We start from the raw sequence: 17,155 nt of genomic DNA on the forward strand, positions 1-17,155 counted from the left end.
TGAATAAATACACATAAAACTTATAATTATTATTTTATATTTCGCTATACAAAATTTGTGAGTCCGAACATGTTTAGAGTAAACTCTTTGGATTTGATCTGATCGTACACATCATAAAGATTTTAAATAATATTATTATAATATATACCAGCAGATCTGTTTAACATTATTGAATTAGTCAAAACATCTGACAAACAAACGAGGTTCTAGTTTCTATTATATTGTACTATTTGTTAGGTACTGATAAACACGACTATATAATAAAACTATAATATATACTGTGTAACAAAATTTGTATACAACTAATTATTCTATTTTTTGTTTTGTTTAAAAAAAAAAATACTTTTTTTTTTACCTCATTTGCATTGATTTATACATTATTTGTGTTTGCCTACATTAAATTAACTAACACAACACTTATTATTAAATATTCAAAGGTTCAATTACGAGGTAAAAAGTTGTAATTTATTTGTTACGTTAAATTCTTACGGATAAAACCCCAAAAACTAGGGTAAACACAGAGTGCGAAAGAAACAATATTACGATTATGGAAAAGATGATATCGAACCAAATTTGTAAACGACTAGACTTTTACATTTATTACTATTGGATACCAGGAAATATTGATCTTACCCGGCAAAATAAATCATATTTGAATAAAATCTGAAATAGTTAATACTGTATAATTTAATTTAAAAAAAATAATAATAATAATTATAATCCTAATCACATTTAGTAAGAATTTTGTTTGTTACATAAAATAATAATAAAAAAAAAACATTTGGACATCTTAATTCATGGAATAGTTATCTTTAAAATAAAATATTTTAATTACACGTATCATTATTAATTTGTTACATAGATTTTTTTTTAAAATAAATTGTATAAAATAAATGGTCATAACTATAAATAATAAAAAATATTAAAATTTATATAAAACGTATTTTATAGATTGTAACAAAATTGCATCATTGGATAAATGTCATTAGGTCACGATTAAAATTAGTTTGAATATTAGTAGTCTACACCGAACTTCAATAATGGTAAAAAATAATAGTAATAAAAAAAATATACTTATAAATTATATATATTTTTTTTTTTGCACTGGAATACAGATCAAAATATGATTTATCATTTTTCGAATAGTATTTGTCGTTGAAATAAATAAGTTTACATACATAATTTCGCTAATTGAATTCAATTTGTTTGTAACAAACTACAATTACAAACTTAAGTTTGTTTCACCACATAAATATGCAACAATCAGTCTTAAGTTCTAGATTTATTACAAATTGCTCAATATTGTAAAATATATGTATATAATAAATGTATACATATATTTACACGGTCTATTATAACTTTTTTTTTTTTTACATTGTATTAAAGTTAATCATATCGCTGAGATCTGATAGAAAACTGCATTAGGAGTTGGGACCTAGAATCTAAAAACAACACGCGATTGGTTAATACAAAAGTTGTGATGAAAAAAAAAATGATTTATTGTTAAATTAGTTATAATTACATTGTCCACTATTTTTCACCAAGAGTCACCTTAGTAAACTCCAATTCTGTACAATTATACAAAAAAAAATTTAAAACTAAATTAGATATTTGTTTTTTTTTTGTGATAAATAAATAAATAGATATAGAATAAATAATAATAGTAGTAAAAAATAATTTACATACTTAAATGAATATATATAATTACTTTGTCGAATTGAATGTTTCCATATTTATTCGTTATTTTTAATAATTTAATAATACTCGTAAATAAAAGCTAATGTGCACGGAAAACTAGGAAAAATGGTATTTTTATTTAATAAAAAAAATAATAATAATAATCTCAAGAGGAACAATAACGTGCAAAATGCATAAATTATATTATGTAATTCAGAGTTATTGATCTTGACACTTCATTGCTTACTGCTTCATAAGCTGCCTTAATATTAAAATTTTAAGTACACATACACATTTTAAATATCATCACAGGAGGTAGATAATATTAGATAAGGGAAAAATAAAAATTTTCATAGAGAACTTTACAACACATTACATTCAAATTTTTTTACTTCACAGATTTCTAAAAAACAAAAAACAAAACCAAAAATTAAAGATGTTTGAAAGTAACTGCAAAATAGTTACAATGAATACGTATTTCCATACTCAAAGTAATTGTACTAATGTAATCTTAGTTAAAAATGTTTAACTTTGATTTTACCTAATAGAAAATATTGTTTCGTTCCTTTCTAAATTATCGGTTTTACATAATATGTTTATAACTATGTTTAAAAAATGGTTTCAAGAAGAAAACCATCTGAATACTATAATAAAATATATACACAAAATGGTTTTAAAATATTAACATACTACACTGAACACTTGACATTTTGAACTCTAGGATTGATTTTAGATTTTAACTTCACTGGTAAGTTATTGATTAATAATTAACATCAAGCAAATAAAGATCGTAAGTAGTAATTAAATACCCGAATTTAGTATCGTTTTCCAAAAAAAAAATTGTGATTGCCTTTTTTTTTTTAATACAAATATAACTCAATGTTTGAATTTTTTTTTTTTGGTGATCAATTTTACATATATTTTCTCTGAAAATAATTACAATTTTGTCTTTTCAGAACTCTAATAACTTATGAAACACGTAAAAATAAATATAAAAATTATTAATAAATGTTCACACTCGTGCTAATAATTTTAAATGTATTTACATAAAATCTGGATTAGTCATTATTTTTAGCAGGATTTAATAATAAACCTGCTAAATGCAGTTTTTAGCACTATAATTTCATAACATTTAGTTAAGAGAACGAACAACTACTTCAGATTACATAAAACCATAAATAATATTTGCTAACAATAAAGTTTTAAGGAAAAAAAAATTATAATTATTCTTAGAGAAAATAGAGTATTATATTATATTGATCAGCCTGTTTAGGGTAACATATATAAATATATATTTTGTTGTCACAGATATTGAAATTGCAATATTACACCAACACGGTAATACAATCATGTCCAATTAACACATCAATGTATGTGGTCTAATAAAATAAAACTATTATAGTACTTAATGAGTACCTGTATTTAAATTAATAAAAAAATAGTCTGATAGCTACAAATAAACAAAATAACTTCAGTATAAGCATGATAAAGAATATCAAATACCTAATAATTGGAACATAGTAGTGGTCTTAGGGAGACCTTGAAACAAAATTATAAAAAGTTTGTAAAAAATCAACATTAACAAAAAAGAAAAAAATTTGGGGTCACTCTTGGTAAAGTTGACACAATTATGTAAATAACAAAAACACTTGCCATTGAATATTTACGTTGTCCCTCCCTCATCGCCTTCACCCATGAACGAATTTTCCGATTTTAATTTTTCTAACGTTTTAATTTGTCGTTCTAAAAATAAAACCCTGAAACATTTAACAAAATAAATCAAAAAATGTATACAACACTTAATTTTTTGGACTAGGGTCTGAACGGGTATTCGCTAAGCCGTTGACAATAATTGCTTGTTACTATCTGTTAATCGTAAATCCTTCAAAGGATGGATCGCCAAACAGTCAAACGCTCGCAAAGACTAACGAATAGTATGGCGGCTTTTTGCATTTGCTCGTTCGGCACCATTCAGTGTACCGATTTCGGGGCTCGTCGACATTCAGACCCTAGTCTAAACACACTATACAAACCATAAAAATAACTTACTTATGTTCTAATAAGGATGCTTGTACTTCGGTTATACGCACGACGGATCGCGCATATTTTAATTCTGCAGACACTCGCGAACAATGTATGCTTCCTAATATGTGAGCTTCTTCACTCAATTTTTGTGCCTTAACAGAAACATTTAATTTAAGTACTTTATAATTGATAATTTTTCATTATTAGTATCATAAATGCAAATTTCATTGAGTTTCAACTACTATTGATAGCTCACCTTTCCTAGTATTAAATTTTTTTTAATAATTAGTTATTTGTAAACAAATATTTAACCCAAAATTTATAAAAAATAATAACATCTAATGTTATAAAACGTAAAACGGTACAAATTCTGCATTCAAGATAGTAAGTAATCAAATTCAATTGTTCAGATTTTGTTATTACTTGTTTTGCTAAAATATCAGCTGGCCAATTTTTTACATGAGATGTGAAATCATCACGAACTGAATTTGATACAATTGAAGACGTGGCTGTGCCACCAACACGGTAAGGTGTCACAGCATTTGCTTGGGCTTGTTCTGCATGGCTTATTATGGGGCTTCCTGTTAATTTTAAATTACATTGAAAAATTATAATTACATGGGAATGTAATAAACACACAGTAATAACACAGTGCAACACCTTATATTTATGTAAAAAAGTGTGTTCATTATAAATATATTTAAAAAAAATGTATATATATATATATATATATATTGCGGTCAACCGTGCGCGCAGTAACTAAAATGTATTTAACAACAACTACTGTTTGAACAAGTGCATACGAGAGTAATTTAGTTTCTATGCACGGTCGTTCTTTCGTGGGCCACAGTATATACATATATTATCATTTATACATAATGAAAACATTCTTTTACATAAAAATTATAGATTTTAGTAATAATAATAATAATAAGTTATTCATAACTGGCCCAACAAGACGTCTCCACCGATGGGTTTGCGCAACCCGCATACATACGGACCATGTTTTTATGTATGTTGTTTATTCTATGTTATTACTTTAGAGAAATAAAAACAAGTACCAATATATTTTACTCATCTACATAATCATACATTAATCTTTTTAAAACATGCCTGATGCCTCATCTAGATCATAGCCATAAAATTATAAATCAAATACACTTTTTTTTTTTATAAATATCTCAAAAATACTTCTTACAATATTTGGTAAACCAAAAAACAATTCATCATAATTAACAACACACGCCTAGTGATGTAAATTGTAGAAGTAAGAATTATTTGTTTGAGCATAAAATAAACTTTTATTTATGGGGTCTTATACTATGTACGAAAGAAAAAATATTTATCTTGTATAAAACAGACAATATAAATCACTAACTATATTGTTAACTAAGAAAACATCTAAACATTTTTAAAAATTGCCTTCATACATTTATAAAGTGCCGCGACGTGGAGCTCTAAAAAACAAAAATGACTCATCGTTATTTACAACGATGATACGTCTAGAAAATAGTATACTATAATTGTAATTACGAGTTCTTAAGATGAATGACTACACCTGCTGGGGAGAATGTCAAAAAGTAAACGCGTAAAAAATATATTTAAGGTTGAATATTTAAAAAAAATTACCTTTATTATTTTCTTGGGTATTAACAGATTCTGAATTTGTTGGCGTCGGAGGACCCCGCTCTGTAGTATTATTATTTGTCGATGATATTGAATCAACTAAATTTTGGGATACATTAGCTATTGGAGGTGGTGTTGCCGTTCTGGTATCAACATTTGTTCTTTCACACGAATCGTTATTAGATGGAATAGTTGTTTCTGCTCCAATTTTCACCTGCGGTTTCAATCCTTTTATTAATCAAGGTGCAATATGAAAATTAAAATGTTATTATTATTACAATTACCTGAGATTGAGGATTAGTAGAATTATGCCTTTGTTGTGCGGTCATTGTTGATAGTTGAAATGATTTTTCCGACGTAGGTGTGCTGTCGCCACTACATAATTCCATGTCTTGTGTTTGAGAAGAATCACCTAATGTTAACATATGTAATTACGAGTATAAGTTAAGATAATTATAACTCTAATACCAGGTTGCATGAGCTTTTATTAACGATTTAAAGTCAATCATATTTATATGTTTAGTAGCGAGGGCGCCATGGACGAGCGAGATGAAGTAGCCTTGTGTTACTGGGTGAGTAACCAGTTGGCAGGTACCGATTAGCCAAATTGTCAACATGGTAAAGCCCTTTAAATAGAGAAATCACAGGAAAAAAGTTGGATTAAAGATCCAGTTGGTCTAGCACTGTCTAAACCATCTCAATAACAGATGTTATTATTTTAAAAGAATAGGAAAATGTGGTAACTATTCTTACGTACACTATTATCATATTATAAAGCATGATATTTTATTATTATTTTAATTTTTCAGAAAAGTTAATAATGAGATCATTCAGACTTTTTTTAATAACTTTTAAGTTGTGTGCCCTAATAAGGAAGAAATCGACGTTTATAGTGAAAAATATAGATAAATCGAATTGTGCCTTTTAACTTCAAAACATAGTGTCCTATATCACATGCTCTTTACGAAAACATTGCATTTTTTATTAGCCGAACAAAATCAAGTCTTCAGCCCTTTCTTTTATTTAAAGGTGATGTTTTACGATGGCAAAATGAAACTCGTCGTTATCGGATGGAGTGACGATTTGTTTCATTCAATTTTAACAATCTGTTATAATAACCAATTTTTTGTGCAACCCGGCATTAAAGTAATTTAAAATCATAATACATACAGGAATTTATTACGGTTGGCCCCTCCTGATCAAGCCTATCCAAATTACTTTCAGGCACATGGTGAGATTGAGAAACATTCACTGTATGATTACTACTTCGCATTTGATTCCAATATGTATCTTTTTGGTGGTGGGTTTGTCTACTTGTACAATTACCTTGTTGGGAGGACTGTTGCGGAACTTTGTTCACATGATTACTCATCGATGACGATCGCATTAACGAGCTATTGGAATGTTTGTCTGTAGGGGAAAAAAATAAAACATACAGATAATGTCTATAATATGGTAATAAATTAATACACAAAATTAATACCATGGTGGTATTGTGTCCGAGAAGGCTGAGATACAGGATAAGCTTCCACCCATTCTCTTGGCTGATCCCATTGTGATATTTCAGTTTTACAATTGTAATAATATTTTTTGCCCGAAGAACTTGTGTGCTCTGACCAATCGCCAACTTTCGCAACAGAACTTTCTCCAGACCGGGAGTTACGGTTATTACTACTGCTACTGCTCTGTAAAAATAATTTTAAAAAAAAGTTATTTAATAAAACAAAAAAATCATAAGTAGATATTCAGAAAAATTTTTTTACACATAAATCTATTTTTCTAGTGAAATGTCTGAAAATATTTACCTGACAAGAGCTGTTGACAACTTTACGTTGACCCGATTCTCTAGTATCTCGGGAATCTCTTGATGAATTCGACCATTTTACTGAATGAACCATTTTCTGTAAATTATAAGCATGAAAGTGTTAATTTCAACTATTACTTCGGTTAATAATAATAATAAAATATTTACTTCCGGACTGATCCGATCATGATTGGTCCTATATTCATCTCTACTCCTCCTACTATCTTTAGGAGACCTACTATAATCTGGAACAAACATAAAATATACATTATTAACATAAATCAAAATAATAATACCTCCTATTCATATACAACTTACCAGAATATTTATCACTATTCCTAGATTTATAGTCTCTAGAATCTCTCTCCTTGTCTCTATGACTTTTTTGAGAGTGATAAGAACTTTTACTGGAATACGATCGATCTCGTGACGGGCTCCCTCTACCTGGACTTGGGTACGATGTACCATTACCTCTAACACTGCCATATTTTTGATCACTACTAGAATTTTTTGATACTAAATATTTGGAATTCTGAAATTTTGATTAAAAATATCATATTAGTCAAATCAACTACATTATAAAACACAATACATAGGTAAATTAACAATTGCTTTATTAAATAAAATCAAACACGACTATAGGGTCAGTAAATATATAATTTATGTTAATCTAAGTCTTTTTGTTAAATACAATTATCACTGTACAAGATAATCTACTAATTTTATATATTTGTTTAACAACTTTTATTAAATAGATTTTCAGTATGATTTTTTGGAAAATACAACAAAAATGTTCACTCAAAACAAAAAGCATAAAAAACCCTTAACTAAGTATTGTTATTGTTTTTAAAATATACAAATATGCAGTGCTATACTTTAGAACAGCAAAGGTCAACAAAGGTGCCCTCGTCATAGTTTATAGATGGATGGTAGAATCACCATTTGATTGCAAAAATCATGAAAAACCCGCATGAAAACGGTCGCAGTTATATGCATACCACCGCTTGTGTATATATAAGAAAGTCAATGGTATCATTCTAATTTAGAAAAATAAACCAGTAAGTCATGTAAAATTACAAGCGTTTTTTTAATACTTATATTTTTTCTTATTATTATTTCGGAGTATTCAAAGATCTATACATAAATAATAGTTTTACATTTTTACTGTTGTCCATAGATAATATATTGAAACTTTAGTTTGTTTATTTAAATTATAATTAAATAAATTTAGTTTACATGGTGTTGTTATTTTTGTATTAGCTTAATGCGAATAATGTACATTTACTTAATTGGCTATAATTTAAATATAATTAAAAAGAAAATTAAATCTAAAGTATATTTCTCACAATTCTCGTATAGTTCATGGTAAATTCTCAATAATACCATTTACAAATATTAAATGTAAGAATTAAGAACACAAAAAAATTTGGAACATATCGTAATGTCTTCTATGAGACTTAACCACTGGTATACTGTAGGTGACATATGAATACCTTATTTTTAATTCAAATATGAGCCATTATATTAAAAGGCTAAATAAATAATTTGAGCAGGAAATCAAATTAGTGTCAGTTATGTAGAATGTAACGTGTTCAAAAATGTGTAGCAATGTTCAGCAGTATATACCTATCAGTTAACACATTAGTTGACAACAGCTATGATTTAAAAAATTATTTAGTACATTGATTTAAAAAATATAAAATGGAAGCCAAATTTTACCAATTTCTATTTATTTGTTTTTATATATTATGTTTAACTAATTTTGATTTATGTTTATAATATAGTTTTTTTTTTACTGTTTTCCATCTTCGTCTATAACTATATTTACTAAACAACAAAACACAGAATGCTGTTTTTCGTTATTATATAGTTGTGTTGTAAGACCTAGTCGCCACTTCACAATAATAAATTTACTTTAATTGTTACACAATATACATTTTATTTGTTTAAGAATGGAAAATATATATTTTTTATTTCAGTAAATAAATACCATTTTTTTTTATTTACATGACGATGATTTAATAATTTCAAAACTTGCAAAAGTTCACAGTTGTGAAACAAAATTTTTTTAATGTTTTTGAACTTTAGGATTTGGCACGCTATAACTTTCTGTAAAATAGATGAATACTCGAAAATTTTAATGACAAATTAATATATACAGAAAACCAAACCAATATTATTAACCTTATATCCTAAAAAGGGTGGACTTTTCTTTTATTACGCATTTTTGGAATAGAAAATCGGACTAAAAGTAGTTCATACAAAAAAAATCACCTAATAATGATTAATAAGTAATGCCAGCAGTACACCCCTGCTGAGGCGATGCGAGGCAAGAATGTACTCGGTGCACTCACCTCCATGCCAAACCTAGCGGTCGCTCCCTTCCGTGTTGGGTTTTTTAGCATCTGGCAAAGGACACGAAGCGAGTGTGTACTGCTAGTGCCTAGCGATCATAATTTTTCAAAATTGTAAATGGTATTGAACTAAGAGAGGTTTAAACTGGTAATCTGCAGCAATAAAAACATGCGGGTGGCGTGGTATATTAGCTGGGCTGTCGCGGTAACTAACTTCAGCGGTAAATTTGTACTATAAAATTATGTAAAATCGTAAGTTAGGTTAGTATTGCTATATAATTTTTAGTTAACAATACCGTTTTAGAAAAACATTTTTGACATGAATGTCTTATCGCTGGGGGTCATCCTAAAAATTTGTCTGAAACATCACACTCGTCGGCCATGGCGACATACAACAACAAATCTATTTAAGTAGTTCCCAGAAAGTAAACACTATGCCAATAGTAAGTTATTCTTTTCCAGTTTTTATATAAGATAGTAATAATCGACCAACCGGTCTATTTATCACCAGTCAAAGACTCCAAAGAGTACGCCGCCAGAGACCCGATGGTCGAATTCATCAGCAAAGATCCTATACATGTCAACGATCTCCTTCTCGCCAAACAGCACACGCTAATGTGGAGCGAGGAAAAGTATCTCGAATTAGCGCCTAGGTCGTACAAGCGTCAACTCTCGTTACTATACGACGAGCATGCCGAAGAATTATCATTCCTATCTAGCTACCACGAGCATTCATGTTGGACAAAGTGATGCCTTACATCATGATGGCTAACAGTGAGATTCGACGCACCAACAGACGTGGAGTGAAACCTGAACACATTTTGTACATTGAATTCGTCTCACGGAGAGCATGTACTGTACGATCAAGGCGTGCGACAACATGAAGAAACTAATGCGTGAGAATGTTGAAGATAAGCAGTTCATGAACATTATAATCAAGCAAAACTTGTCCTTCCTTAAGTTTCGCAGTTTATAGCTATTTTCTACCGTAACCGCAAAGGTGACTACAAACAGCCGTGCGCTACCGAAAGTTCTGTGGTATCGAAGTTACGAGCTCTCCCAGGCCAAAGAGTACATGTGAGAAATGGTCCTTTCCGCGTATCCTTTTATAACAAAGAGATCGACATACACGATCCGCTACTGAACTCTTTACAATGAGTATAAAGCGTTCATCATGGAGGCGTGTAAAGAGTTTGAGTCACACCTCTATATTGCCAAGATGATGCAAGAGTGCCGCCGAATGTTCGTCGAGGAGAACCAAGGTAAACTAGGCGAGGACGAGAACGCTTAAGTCATCCTGAAAATTTGTCCCTCACATAAGACGTGTCCATGTGCCGATGTAACCGTATATAGCATGGATACTCATGATTTTTAACTTTAAAAATTTCAATAGTTTAAGAATTTACAGCATAACAGTAAAATTTAGGTATTAGATTTTGTTGTAGAATTTCAATGATTTTGTGTTATACAGTTTTTGAAAATAGTTTTCCAATCTTTAATTAATTATATTCCTACTTTTCATGTTCTAACTAATTGCCGGGTAATGTTGTTTCAAAAAAGATAAACATTTAATTTTTGTGTAACCAATTACTATTAATTTAAAACAGTTTTCTTATAGAAAGATTCAAGCAACAATTGTTTTTGGTTAACTGGTAGATCAGTACGATAAGTTGTTTGTATAAATTATCAATAACGTTAAAAAATGTTATTTCTTTGATAAACATCTAATTTATGATAATATAATGAGATTTAAATTCTGTCCTAAAAAACTGTGTCACGTCATTTAGAATTTCTATCATATTCATTGGCTACCAACAAACGTAACCCGAATTACTACAACTTGTACATACTAAATATATATTTACTAAAGATTCCTAACCTTTTATGAATTACCATCAAAATAAAAGTATTTGAACACAATATTTGGATTTTTTTAACATTAGCCGAGGATTACAATGAATTTAGATAACGTTAAACGATGTTACTTGATTACAAGTTTTTATGTTTTCGTGTCAATTATAACCAATTACTCGATTGAAAAATTTAAAGCTTTAGATTTTTTTTTTTTTTTATTCTATCAATCGCAACGTAATCCTTATTAGTAATATTGTTTATATTTTTTTCGAAATCCGTTTCGTTGGGGATCTACCCGACTTCGAGTATACAATAATATTGTTATATGTGTACTATCTATCAAAACAATATTGACAACTGGCCGATAGTTACCTGATATTGATGGGACGGGTTCTTGTCGTAATACCTGGAAAAAATGCAAAAAGACACACGATTGAGTACAATTTTCTTAATTAACGTCCGTTGGCAATTAAAACAACGTTGAACGCGCAATCTCGTCAACTAGGCTTTACCCATCGCTAATCCTTTGGAGTTTCCTCGCATGCATTACCATCAATGCCGATTATCTATGGAAATCTACCGTCCGGCAATGTAATTGTGTAATTAAGGCGTAGGCGGGCGAGTCGGTGGACTTAAGCTAGACTAAACATAACAACGAAAAATTGCGGCCGGACGCCATACATGTCGAGACCAAATATATAATAGTATAGTAAAATGTAATATGTATTAAAATGGAGTGAAAAAAAGAAATATACACGGACAGGGTGAAGAAGATGCTGTCAGGCGAATGGAGGGGGCTTGTCATCCATCGGGCAGGTACGTACGACCATTGGTCCGTTCGAATATCAGCTGGCGTCCGTGTACAGTGTCAACAATATGTGGTGAAATTATTTTAAACCATTTTTAACGCGAAAAACGATCAAATACATGCTAACAATAGCGAAACAAACTTACAAATATATTTGCCGTTTTCCGAGCGAATTTCACAACCGTCCGATTGATATTTGCCCGGTGACAATTTCGCGTACGTTAATTGACAGGTTGGCAACAGTGCGACGAGCTGTAGAAATTTTGTTTATGCGAAATTCGTCCTTGAAAAAATGGCGATAATCTGATTAAAAAAATAAATAGTAAATACGTCTTGTGACTCGACTTGTGTTGTGTTGGAATTGTTTTACACGCCACCGTCTATATTGTTTTTTTTTTAAGTCTAATAGAGTTGGAACTTGACTTCATTCTATTCGCATTTCACTTGCATCATGGTAGACGTTCAGGACTTAGTCAAAAATAATTTTGCGTGGCACAATAACAATGGATACAAATCCGGAAAAACGTAATAAAAAATACCGTTTTATAGATATCTATGTATTTACTTTTTACTAATACCAATGATTTAATGTGCAGGTATAATTTACTAAATTATTTTACGAATCTGGATGATTCGCGGAAAAATTATCTGCATTATCAAATGACCAAACCATTAACTGTTCAGGTGAGAAGTTGTAAAGATAAATTAATAATATTTTCGTATCCCAGATAGCAAAAATAATATTGATAATTCCAGTTTATTGATAATATTTTAAACAGGTTTTTATAAATGTTATGTAGCATATTTTTTTGTCATTTGAATATTGATAAGAATGTTTTATTATTAGGACGCATTGAGCAATATTTGGTATCCACCCTAAATATTTTAGTGAATATATCCGAGGGAAAAACATTTAAAAACTATTTTAATCTATGAATAAGATGTCTGTATATAAGTATAACCCAATGCAAAAGTATAAAGTATAAGTAATATTTATAGATAAAATTATCTAAGGCCTATATAGGCCTATTGTAGGTTTTCAAGCAATTTATGTTAAAATAATTTATACAAATATTTTATTTTACAATATAAATCAAACCCAATTACTATTACATAATTATAAATATAACTTAGTAAACAAACATTTATTGAATGTATAGTTGTACCTATTTCTATTGTAAAAATGTTGTTTGTTACATAAACAGGGTAAAATGTTGCTGTTAAGCAATATATTTTTTTTTTTTAATAATTTTTTATAGCTAATAAAGTTCTATATTTATTTTATAAAACTTTCAGAAATAGTGTACTGTTGAATTTTTTTTTTTAATGTAACTTTAAAGTGAAATAGCAAATTCATGTTGGCACTATATTAAAATTCAACAACGACTAATGATGTGATGTTTTATTCTTTACATATATTAACCAAGTATTATTTTCTTTTAGACTCAAAATGATTCACCGTGCAAGAGTGACTCTCCTCAACCATTTTATCATATGCATCAGGTAATGATTACATTAAGTGCTCGCCTAACTTAAATTTTATTATTGTATTTCCCAAATTAAATTTGTAATTAAGGCCTCAATAAAAAAATTTATACCTAACCCGATTTAATATATATATTTTTATTTTTTTTAATCAAACATTTTTTATTTTAAGGATTCAGTCATTACACAAAATTCAAGTCCTATACCGGTCAGATTTAGTCCTCGTATGGGTTCCAATGCTATAAACTATGCTCGTTCATCAGCAAGCATTCGTGTATCATTATCTTCTAATATATCATCTATCAGTAGTTCTAATATTGAACAGTCCATTACCAAGATAAGTGCGATGTTTCCAACAGCAACCGAGACGCATATTAGAGCCTTATTAAACAAGTCAGTGGACATTTCTAATATATTTTGAACAATTAGTTTTGATGTTTAATACCTACTCAATGTAAACTACAGGTATCACAATAGAGAAGCTGTCGTCATAAGTGCTTTACAAGTGGAAAAACATCCAATAGCTACGCCAGGACCATATACACCACCACCGATTAACCGTCATTATATGTCCCAAACAAACCAATCGCCTACAACAAGTCCTTCACCCAAACCCGTTCATTATTCTCCTAAAATGAAATTAAGGTAAATATTAGAATTTATGTTTACTTTTGTGATAAAAAAAACCTGTGTTCTTGCTCTTACAGTTTTATGTGTGATTAGAACCTTTTATCAAAATAAATAAAATGTATTTAGTTACCGAGATTACTTGATGACCAATGTTATTATGAATACATTATTTTTGAAATGTATGATATGTTTTGATTGGTTTTTTTTAGCATTTTTGAATGAATGTAAATTGTAAATTATTTTATTAGTTTTATTATATTAACGACAATAGTTGTGATATTTTGAACTGATGTTTGTGTTCTATATTATTATTTATTTTTATTTTTTTACCTTTTGTTTTATTTTATTTTTTTAGCATGATTTATTATTTTGTTGTTTCAGTATCATGTAGTGTATTTGGTATTTGTCTGATGTACTTAGAAGATAGACGATAATTTGATATTGATGGATATATATTTTATAGAATATAATGAAAAAATAGGTGAGTAAAATTTTATAGGATGTAAACTAAAAATTGTATTTAATTTTACCTGTCAATCCAATATATTATACATAAATAATTTATATTCAATTTAGATATTTGAAAAGTGTGTTCCCCGTGGTAGAAGAAACCGTTCTTTTAGATACGTTATGTGGAGCTGACAACAATGTTAACCAAGCTACAGAAACATTACTAACTATGGGCTTCAATAAAGGTCTTGACTTTACAAGTATAGTGCCTCAGCTGCCGAGAGTTACGCTAATAAACAATGAAAGCGACTACGATGATGATGACATATTTTGGTTGCGAAGAAAAGCGTTGCCAAACCAATTTGACAAAATTAATTCAACTTGTCCATCCAAGCCAGTAACGACGACAACGACGGTTGAAATAAAAACTCCAGTTAAAAAAATAACTGCTGCTGAAGAATTGAAAAGTATATGATTAATAGTTACACGAAGAAATATTAAAATCAATCATTTGTTTCGTATTTTATTTTTTTAGAAAAAGAATTGCTACAAAAAAAGTATGAGAGCCTAGAAGAAAAAATTATTGTTTTTGCTCTGGAAAGTACCGATTACAATGAACAATTGGCCGATCAAATTTTGAAAAATCATTTAGCCAATGAATCAGAATTAAACGACTCCAACAGGTACAATATATTAAATATTTAATGTGTGTATTTTAACTGTGTGATTAAACAAAGAAAAAATGTCTTTGTAGAAACCTAAATCATACTAATATCACAATTGGCAAGAATGTATCGTTGTGCGAAGAAATTAAAGTAAAAGAAAATGATATGACCGACTCTGCGTACTGGTAAGAAATTTTACAATTCAATTGAACATTTCAATAAAATCATAACTAAAATAGGAGGCTTCTCTAAACAGTTACCATTACAATTTTAACTATTAACATGCCCTTTAAAATAATTCACTGCTTCCACGTAAAATTCAATAATTGCTACCTTATGGCTAAGTCAAAAAACTTATTTATAATCTGTTCAAGTGGGAGTAACCAAAAAGTATATAAATAGTGTAAACTTATTTAATTATGTTAAAACAGTATTCCATAATAATAATAAGTATTAAAACAATTTTTTCAACCGTTCAAATACTTAAAATGTTTGTACTTAAACTTCATCGTTGTGATTTTTTTGTGTATTTTAAAACAAATATGTAGCTTTGATATGAAACTGAAAAGATATTGTTATTTATATCATCATCAAACTTAACGGGCCTTTAAGGCCCAACGCTGCCATCATGATGTGATGGTTTCTATAGACGAATTCGCTGTCCGAGACGGGTCGTCATAAATTTCTTAATATAAGTTTTAAAAATCAAAAATTACTTTACACCAAGATAATTACTAAATTTTCCAAGTTTCAACTTAGAATATTATGATTTTTGCAATGAATATAATTTTAAAAGTATTATTATAAAATTGTTTTCGCTGTGCATTAAGTCACAGTTTGATTATCGGTTAACCAAGAGATTTCTCTAGTCGTTAGTGTCAGAACAATTGGACCAAAACTACCAAAGGCCTGTCCAACGTTTGGTGAACTAAGTTTGCCCAAGTGACCAAAAACCATCTTCGATCCTTAACACATTAAAAAAACTTGGTTCTATTATGAATATAAAATTTTATTTTTTAGTGAGAAAAAGTCCGATACAAATTTGAAACAAGACGCTAAAAATGTACCAAAAAGTGGCTTAGCCAAAGGACCCAATAAAAATTTATTAAGGTAATATAGTGAATATTTGTATGTATATTTTGTCAAATTTCATAATAAGCGTTATGTTACAGCAAAAAAGATTCGACTTGCAACACTACAGTGAAAACCGGGATTAAAGCTAAAGGACCGAACAAATCGCTATTGAGCAAAATTCAATCATTGGCCAGAGGACCAAACAGTGATTTAAAAAAAGGTCCATCCAAAGGATTAGCCAAGGGTAGTATATTTCAGAGACTGTTCAAAAAATCAACTCCTTAAAAGAAAATGTTTTTAAACTTACTAATCATTAATATTGAATTATGTAATTTCTCCCTAGAGTTTATCATTATAAGTAGTGTTATAACCGATAGGACTATGTTACGTCCAAATACATTTTAATTATCAATATTTAAAATTACATTTTTTTTTTGTTTAATGTTAAATTTATTACATTATTCTATGTTGTAAATTACATTTTGTACTTGGTGTATTCTAATTACTACGATAATTAAATTAAAATTAATATAATGCAGTTTTATAGGTACAAATGAAGTTCTGATAATTAAATTAATTAGTTATATTAATATTGATTTTAATTATTCATTGTATGTTTGTTCAAGAATTAATTAACGTGTTAGTATAAATAAAAATATTGGCCAAAATGTAGACACTAAAGTTGTATTTTTTTTTTAATCTT

At 28.8% G+C, this 17,155-nt stretch overlaps 2 protein-coding genes across 5 annotated transcripts; one reads left to right on the plus strand and one right to left on the minus strand.

Moving 5' to 3' along the window:
- Nucleotides 1-1,071: 1,071 nt before the first annotated feature.
- LOC126835029 (WW domain-containing adapter protein with coiled-coil homolog) lies at nt 1,072-12,109 on the minus strand. Of its 4 annotated transcripts, none has more exons than XM_050567316.1 (13): nt 11,853-12,109; nt 11,713-11,746; nt 7,451-7,664; nt 7,301-7,377; nt 7,134-7,229; nt 6,812-7,013; nt 6,499-6,738; nt 5,613-5,740; nt 5,332-5,542; nt 4,126-4,283; nt 3,727-3,854; nt 3,331-3,434; nt 1,072-1,442 (listed from the first exon to the last, which is right to left on the minus strand). In XM_050567316.1, exons 1-12 carry the CDS (start codon nt 11,891-11,893, stop codon nt 3,341-3,343), a joined length of 1,623 nt encoding a protein of 540 aa, XP_050423273.1. In that variant the 5' UTR covers nt 11,894-12,109; the 3' UTR covers nt 1,072-1,442; nt 3,331-3,340. The 4 variants fall into 4 exon arrangements, with proteins under 4 accessions (XP_050423273.1, XP_050423275.1, XP_050423272.1 ...); XM_050567318.1 differs by lacking the exon at nt 1,072-1,442 and adding an exon at nt 1,844-2,080; XM_050567315.1 differs by lacking the exon at nt 1,072-1,442 and having other exon boundaries at nt 3,074-3,434.
- Nucleotides 12,110-12,442: 333 nt separating this feature from the next.
- LOC126835030 (uncharacterized) lies at nt 12,443-17,024 on the plus strand. The gene is made up of 10 exons (XM_050567320.1): nt 12,443-12,673; nt 12,745-12,832; nt 13,592-13,651; nt 13,806-14,026; nt 14,099-14,278; nt 14,840-15,180; nt 15,249-15,396; nt 15,468-15,563; nt 16,399-16,488; nt 16,551-17,024. The coding sequence occupies exons 1-10, from the start codon at nt 12,600-12,602 to the stop codon at nt 16,735-16,737; spliced, it is 1,485 nt and encodes a 494-aa protein (XP_050423277.1). The 5' UTR covers nt 12,443-12,599; the 3' UTR covers nt 16,738-17,024.
- The last annotated feature ends 131 nt before the right edge of the window (nt 17,025-17,155 follow it).

This window comes from Adelges cooleyi, unplaced genomic scaffold, assembly GCF_023614345.1.
Source record: "Adelges cooleyi isolate 19-005CV unplaced genomic scaffold, UGA_ACOO_1.1 ACOO_flye_CR_arks_rails_tigmint_CR_PRNA_21, whole genome shotgun sequence".
In the NCBI taxonomy this organism is placed as follows: domain Eukaryota; kingdom Metazoa; phylum Arthropoda; class Insecta; order Hemiptera; family Adelgidae; genus Adelges; species Adelges cooleyi.